Genomic DNA, 8,169 nt, shown 5'->3' with positions numbered 1-8,169 from the left:
AACCACACACATCAGCCTATGGTAAGCAGGGATATGTTTGCCAAACTGGGCAGGAGCAAGTTTCAGCAGTGTAAGCACAAGGCTGGAAATCAGGAACTTCAGTTTTCAGCAGAATCACCAGTTCACGTGGCTACCAGTCATTAAAAACCTTCCCACAGTCATTGCAGCAGCAGGGCAGGGGCTGGAAGGGTCTCCATGCTCAAACACACTGCTCTGAAGGCTATTCTCCTGCCAGGGTGACCTTGCTTCATGCCCAGGCACAACAGGCAGAACAGGAGCTCAGGCAGGAGCAGGAACAGGGGCCCATGGGCAGCACAGACCAGTGCCTGCAAGCAGTGTCTGCTGAGCAGGCTCCTGAGCTTCCAAAGGAAAGCCAAGTACTGCATTCTGTGCTCCTTTCCCACCCAAACCCAAAAAGGTTTCCAGCCCACGTACATGCAGCAACCTCAGCTTCCAGCTAACCAGTACACCCAGTGCACGCTCAGGAGGGAGAGCAGCTCCCTCCCAATCTTCTCCACAGGCAAAGCAGTCTGGAGAATGAACACTGAACACATGCAAACACTGTCCAGGCACACATCATTCTGTCTCCACACACACAGAGGTTTCCAAAGGAAAAGCACAAACCACCAAACACCATGACAGGAAAGTTTCTGCTTTACCCCGCCAGACTGGAACCTGATGTTGACAAAAATGTTCTTGGTGGGGATTTGCAGAGAGGAGAGGCCCTTGGCGGCAGGCTCCAGCTGCAGGGGGAAGTTGTACTCCATCCATGCTGCCCAGCCCAGCTGCTGCCGCTGGGCCGCCTTCTCCTCACAGAACTGGCACATCTTGGCGCGGAACTCATTCACCTCTGGGTCCTGCACCGAGTCAAATTCATGCAAACCTGGGTGCAGAGCAGGAGAGGAGGGCAAAATAAGCATCTGCAGCCAGTGGGGGAAATGAGCCTTTTCCTCAGGTATCTCTCCCTGAACACGTGTTTAACATGTGGCCAAAAGCAGAGTCAGCCGAGCTGCCAGCAGCCCCTGATGGACGATGTGCAGTGGCATTGTCCCCATGGCCCAGCACTCTGCCAGCAGGCAGCACTCCCTTCCCTGGCCCTGAACAGGCAGCGTCCCCTGCATCCCCTGCAGGATCCTGCTGCTGTCCCAGTGTCCCACCCTGCAGCCAGGCTGTGCAGGCCCCCCAGAGCCAGCAGCCATGTTGGGCCCATGAGGGCTGTGTGCCCAGAGCCAGCAGCCATGTTGGGCCCATGAGGGTGAGGGCTGTGTGCCCCAGAGCCAGCAGCCATGTTGGGCCCATGAGGGCTGTGTGCCCCCCAGAGCCAGCAGCCATGTTGGGCCCATGAGGGCTGTGTGCCCCCCAGAGCCAGCAGCCATGTTGGGCCCATGAGGGTGAGGGCTGTGTGCCCCAGAGCCAGCAGCCATGTTGGGCCCATGAGGGCTGTGTGCCCCCCAGAGCCAGCAGCCATGTTGGGCCCATGAGGGTGAGGGCTGTGTGCCCAGAGCCAGCAGCCATGCTGTGCCGTGGGGCAGGCTGACCTTTGCCGATGAGCAGGCTGATCTGGGAGTTGATGAGCTTCTTGGCCCGGTCGCCCTCGCGCGCCACGAGGCGCAGCACGGGCAGGAAGGGCTGGATGTCGCAGAGGCGGCGCTGCTCGTCCTCCAGCTCCTGCTGCTCGGCCGTCTGGTTGATGCAGGTGAACACGTAGGCCTCGGGGTCGCTGAGCATGTGGAACAGCGGCTCATACTGCGCGTGCTTCCAGAGCACCTGCGGGGGCACGCCGCTGTCACTGCGCTGCTGTCACCTGCTGCTGTCACCCTGCACATTGTCACCCTGCACATTGTCACCCTGCACACTGTCACCTTCCCTCGCCCTGCTGCTGTCACCCTGCTGCTGTCCCTCAGCACACACTGTAACTCTCCCTCCTGCTCCTGTCCCTCAGCACACACTGTCACCCTCCGTACTGCCACCCAGCTGCCCCCAGGGCCTGTCCCAGCCCTCACCCTGCCGCTGTCACCCATCACCTGTCCCTCAGCACACAGCTAAGGCAGAGCACAGCCCAAGCTCCCCTGGTACTCCCAGGCTGCTCCTCAGCCAGGTCTGGTGGCTCCAGCTGGTGCTGAACTGCTGGGCACGTTTATTTGTAGGTGCCTTTAACTGACTTCCTTTCTTCATGCGTGCCTTTTGTTTCGGGCAATGTCAATCCCTCAGCCTGAGCATTTAAATAACCCCCACCTGAACATCTCACAGTAAGCACCTGCTGACTCTGGTCCTGTGAAACACAGCAATTACTCACACTGGAAACAAAACTGGGTTAAGTAACTTGCCCCCAGTAACATGAAATCTGTCAGGATGCCAAGGACAGGAGCCAAGAGCTTCTCAAGTCTTGTCAACACTATCCAGTTCCCAAGGATGCTTCTCTCCCTGTGGATAGCACTCTCACATGACTTCACATCCCTTTTTTGACTCTCATCCTAAGTGCCTGCTGTTGGAGGCAGAACTCTGCAGTGAATGACCCTCTGGCTGTAACACAGACTGTCACCCAAAGCTGGTGGGAGGCTGATACCTGCTTGATGGTGCCCAGGCTGGCATTGCAGGGCACTGAGAGGTTTAGGTATATTCCTGTGGGCAGCAAAAAGTCCACCTGGATATTTTGGTTTTCCCCCTTGGACCAGAATTCCGTAGGGCAGTAAATGCCTGGGGGCATCCTGCTCACTGCTCAGCTACCACCTGCAAGAAAAGGGAAAACAATCTGGTGCTGTTGACTACATATTATCAGCTCAGTTCTGGGCTGGGCTCTGTAAAAAATTAATGTGCAAAAGAACCTAAAGAAAGTAAGGTCAGCACGGCCTTAAAGCTCAGGAAAAGTTAGTAAATTAGTAAAAATTCCACTTCAGTGCCTTTGAGCCACATGTAACTACAGCATTTGTATTTCAATGCAATCCTCTCTTAATCCCTTCTAGGCCAGGATTAACATCTACACCTGCATTTGACACAGAAATAAGAGAATTATCTTCTCTGGAGAGCAAAGACATTGTCCCAATAGCTCATCTATGACCAAGCAGCCAAGAGAAACAGCAAGTTCCTACCCCTGGCTGTGTAAGGCAATCCTCAGGCCACATGCTCCAAGCTCCACTTTGTTTTTCCAGAGCTCACTTCCAGTCTGCAAGAGGGAGAAAGGGTTGTTGCTGGTTCCAAGTATGCATGCATTTTTATACACACAAACAAATAATACTCTGCTGTACACCCCCTCTCTACAAGTATAGAAAAATGAAGTTGAAGGGTGAGGTAGTCAGAATAAGTTTGTTAATTCCATCTGCAGCCTGTCCCTTGGCAGGATGCTGCAATTTATTTCCAGCACATCCGAGGAATGCAAAGAGAACAAGAATCTGAACACTATCAGGTACAAGCTGCTGTTTTCAAACACAGGATGACACAAAAGGCATTCACCAGCAGCCTGTCAGACATTTCCTTTCTCAAAGGCTTGTAACAAAGTCTCCATCCATTTGCCCACAAGCAAAATGCTACAGCAATAAAACCTCTGGTTTCCTGCACATGTGACAAGTGGCAGAGTGGTGTCCCCACGTGCTGGAGACTCTGGAAGTGCTGGTACTGGCTCCCAGAAGGAGACAGGGAAGTGGCTCCAACTAATTCCCTGCAACCACCCCAGCAGAGAAACCAGCTCACCCCAATTCCCTCTCAGCAGTTTTCCTGCCAGGTCAGCTGAGGAACATCCCAGTGGTACAGCCTGGAAGGTGCTCAGCCCTGAGCAAGTCTGTGTCCCTTCTCCTCAGCCCATGAAACCAGCACAGCATTTCCCCATTCACAACTTAAAGCACAGCTTGCAGCCGTGGCTGTAGGGACTTGGAAAGGAGCTGAGCAAAGTGCAGCTGATTCCCAAACCACGAGGTCCTGCTGGCAGCTCCTCACCCGCCAGCCCTGGGCTCCAGCAAGCACAAGGAGCCCAGCATCTTATCTGCCAGCTCCTGGGAGCACACCACTTCCCTGTCAGCAGTGAGGTCAGGATTCCCAGAAACACGAGCTGCGTTTTATCTGTCCTGCTTCCTCAGCACGGAGCCTGCATCACCACAAACCACCCCGGGCCCGCAGGGAGGGCAGCAAAGGGGGAGGAGGCAAGGCTGACCAGTTTGAATAAAGCAGAACAAGCTGGCCTTGTTCTCTGCCCATCAACACTAAAAACAGCAGGTTTCTGGTGTATCTGCTACCTCAGCCTGAATCAGCAAACTACCACAACTCGACTGACCAGCAGAGACACAGCCAAGGCTGAGCTGCTTCCTCCTGCTGAGGATTTCTATCTGGCACCACATCCCAGAGAATATGAAGTGCCTGCCTAAGCCACGAGCACTACAGTGTCAGTTCAAGCTCAGCACCTTGTCTTTCCAAACTCCCTGATTTAGAGGATGTAGGATTTTTTCCTGGTGTGAATATACCAAAGGAAGAATAACTCTGGACTTTCATAGCTTCTAATACATCATTTACCAAGTCTCTCCCCTTCCCATTGCTAAATTCAGAATGTTCTCCTTGTTGGAGCTCAGATCTGATGTGACAGTTCTTTCATGAGGCCAGCTCTCTATAGATGGGTGTTCCTGCACTGCCTAACTTCCCTCTTCCCCTTTGCCTTGGGAAACTGAACAGAGTTCTCCAACCTTGTCTGCACTATCTTGACCTCATGTGTACAAGCAATTACAATTCCCTTTTCTCTGGGTCCTTCTGCCATTTGTGAACAGCCAAGTGCAGCATCACTCCTTTTTGGCAGGGTTTACACTACTGGAGTAATTTGAGATATACTCCCTGTCTTTCACTGCAGCAGTCTTCCAAAAAAAAAAAATTCTCCAATATAATTGTCAATTTTTAAAGCCCAGACCTCTTCATCACTGGGCAGTAAAAGTGGTGGAGGAAAATAACCACAAGACAAAATTTCGCTTTTTAGATGAAGGCAACTCCACAACTTCCCCTCTGCCCTCTGCCTCAGTTTATCATCCTTCACTCTGCAGGAAAGCTACAGGCTGCTCTCCCCTTGCAGTATTTAGTGTGCAGGTAATAAATGTGTATCCTCAGCAAAGAGGGGAGCTGGCCAAGGCAGAGCTGATGCCTACATGGGATAAGTTCATGCACTAGGACAGAAATGAACCCTCAATTTTACTGAATGCCATATAGAGAATAGAGGCACAGCATCAGCTACAAAAGGGAACACAGGTGAGAAATCTGAGGCAAGGTAAATTTGTGCAGAGTGTCACGGTGCAAGAGACACATCTGAAACCACCCAGCCACTATTTAACAAGCCACCAGCCAACATAAAACCTACTAACAAATTTCAATTTCCTCTTATGAAGTTTATCAACCACAGCTCTGGTGTTTACAACATGCAACTGCTTTGGAGAGGAAAAGGCAAAAAAAAAAACAAAAAAGAAAGCAAAAATTATCAGACATGGAACAGCTCTCCTGCGAGGCTGCAGCATCAGACAGACACGGAAGCTCCAACACCCACAAACAAATTGCAAAATTACAAAACCTCAGGACTACCAAAATACCTCTTGAGCTTATAGGAAATGAGCAGTGCAGAGCTCACAGGTGATGTGCTGCGTGGGAGACTGCAGGAAGTCACTTTCATTGCAGGCATGGCTTTGGCTGGGGGAGGAGACCACGGAATTTTGGGGTACACACATGTTTGACATGGCTTCAGCACACAATCAGTACACTGGGCAGAGCTGAACCAGCTCTGAGCTCTAACAGCACTTCAGTGTGCTCTGAGAGTGTTTTCAGCTTGGTCTTGAGTTTTTGGTTGGGGTCACAGGGTAAAACAAGCCCACACTGCAGACAAGTCATTTCAGCACTGACTGACAGTAAAAGTAACTCCCAAATTGCCCTTCAAGACAGATGGGGAAGAATCCTGCAGCAGGTAAGTGTGTCAAACTGTGCCTGCACATGGGAGCTTGGGAGAGCAAACCAAACCCTGGCTGGGTTTGCTGGGGACTCACAGCCAGCGCCAGTCACTCCAGCACACACAGACCCAGGCTGGAGCTGCTTCCCTTTGGTGTAACAGGTCAGATCTACTCCTGTGCCCCAGATGTTTCTATCACAGCTTCCAGCAGTCTCCTGTAACACAGGATGCGCGTCTCAGCTGTGCCACGGGGCCATCCCTGCTCTCCTTCAGCTCCTGGGACAGGGCTGCACCCTCAGTACAGACCCGGCTGCACCACAGCTCTGTCTCTGGTTCCTCCTTCCACACACCCACAAGTGTCAAACTCAGGTCACGAACCAGGTAGGAAAACACAGGGGACCCCTTAGAAAAGTGTGGAAAACCATTCAAACACTGAACAACTCCTAAAATCAAGAGCCTGGCTTTTTATCTTCCTCAAACCCTAGTTTAGAATATTTGAATTCCCTTTACTTGGTTTACCATCCTATGACTTCTACCTCCACCAAATATAAAAATCAAATAAAGGCTTTTTTCATACTATCAGCTTCCATTTTGTACATTGATCTCTCCTATCCTGCCACACAGTTGCCTGCACTGATTCACTCATTCTTTCAACAGCAGTCCATTGTTCATCCAACTCTACATACCAGACACACAGTTATGCTGCTTTGACAATGCCTTTTCTTAGATATTTCTGAGCCCCTGACTGATCTTTTACTTACACAAAGCATTAGATGGATGTAGCTGTACCATGAACTGTCCCTGGCAAGGGATGAAAATGCCCACACCTAACTCTTCAGGCCTCTGAGACACTACAGAGCATCCCCTTCCCTACCAGAGGTGCTGATAAAAACCAGCACTTAATTAACAAAATTCAGCATCTTCTGTGCATCCAGATGTCACTGGAGAACCATAGATTTTCCTACCATCCATGGATTTGTTCTAGTTATGTGGAAACTAAAAGGATCAAGCTTTAAAGAACCACTGGGGAAGAATCCCTTGGCTTGGGCCCTTTCCTTAATGAAATAAAGACTCCTTCGAGCTTTTAAATTGTTCAATGCCCACCTCACACACACACACTCCCACAAAACAGACTCACAGGGAAAAGTAATGGAAGCAGAACTACACTAATGTGATCTGAACTGGGGATAACCTTGTTTGTGTGCAGGGCTGACGATGAAAGGAGTTGTCAGCAAGAGGAGATAGGAAAGCAGAATGCACATGTGGTGATAAAAACAGCCTGCAGTTTTGGGGGCTCCTAGCTCCAGAAGAGCACCAGAGCAATATGCCATCATTCAGGCTCAGCAGAACCTCAGATCCAACCAGAAGCAATAGCCAGAGGGAGGATCTGATGGGAGACTCAAGAACCTTGGTGGAAACTTCCAATCAGCTTTTGGGCAAGTTCACAGTATTGCCTGAGGAACTACCTAGTGGGAAACCATGTATTCAGTGGTTAAAGCAAAAGCTTGAAAACCAGCACGGTGCACAGCTCTGTTCCCAAACCTGACAATTGTTTGCTGCACAACATCAAACAACAAACTCCTCCGTGTTTCAGCTTTCTCACATGCACAAGTACAGCCTGTAACCCACGAGGGGTGTTGTAACTCTTAAATGTTGGCAAAGGGATATGAGATCCTTGCACCCTTGCTATTACTGCTAACACAGGCAGAGCTTGGGAGTTGGAGGAAGTTGTGATAAACGAAAGCTTCCAGCTGAAGAAATTGCTGAAATTAGGCTTTTTCAACTGTTCCCAACGGCTCCACAACACCAAAACCAAAGTCTATCTTGTTGATGGAAACAAAACACAAGTCACGCGTTTCTAATGACTTCTGTCATGACATTCACCTTTCGGGTTCCCATCTCAGGCACATACAGCGTGCCATGCTCCAGACTCTATTCTGGAGCTCTTAAAAGACTCTCATGCCCTGCCAAAAACATGATCCAAAGCTAACCCACAGCAGAAACACACATGAACAACTGAGCCAGGCAGCACAAGCCCTACACCAGGGCACGCCCGGATGACCAGGTGTTGCCACTCCCCAAGCCCGGGAGGGACAATTGTGGCGACAATGCGCCATGTGCCAAAGCCACCCAAAGGCCAGGCAGACACCAGCAGCACCCTGCGCGATGGGCCGGCAGGGGATGAGGGGTTAACTGCCAAAACAGCCAGCCCGCTGCCCGCCATCCATCCATCCATCCATCCATCCATCCATCCATCCATCCATCCA

At 50.9% G+C, this 8,169-nt stretch overlaps 1 protein-coding gene across 2 annotated transcripts in view; it reads right to left on the bottom strand.

Moving 5' to 3' along the window:
* Nucleotides 1-3,167, bottom strand: part of PIK3CD (phosphatidylinositol-4,5-bisphosphate 3-kinase catalytic subunit delta) — a 17,253-nt gene extending 14,086 nt beyond the window's left edge. For both annotated transcript variants that reach the window (XM_005427686.2, XM_031062554.1), the window contains exons 1-4: nucleotides 3,090-3,167; nucleotides 2,567-2,730; nucleotides 1,539-1,767; nucleotides 660-883 (exon numbers count right to left, since the gene is read on the bottom strand). In XM_005427686.2, coding sequence (XP_005427743.1) covers nucleotides 660-883; nucleotides 1,539-1,767; nucleotides 2,567-2,707 — 594 coding nt within the window. In that variant the 5' untranslated portion in view covers nucleotides 2,708-2,730; nucleotides 3,090-3,167. The remainder of the gene's footprint in view (nucleotides 1-659; nucleotides 884-1,538; nucleotides 1,768-2,566; nucleotides 2,731-3,089) is intronic.
* Between the last annotated feature and the right edge of the window lie 5,002 nt (nucleotides 3,168-8,169).

This window comes from Geospiza fortis, unplaced genomic scaffold (assembly GCF_000277835.1).
Source record: "Geospiza fortis unplaced genomic scaffold, GeoFor_1.0 scaffold662, whole genome shotgun sequence".
NCBI lineage: Eukaryota > Metazoa > Chordata > Aves > Passeriformes > Thraupidae > Geospiza > Geospiza fortis.
This window is presented reverse-complemented; position numbering and strand designations above follow the sequence as displayed.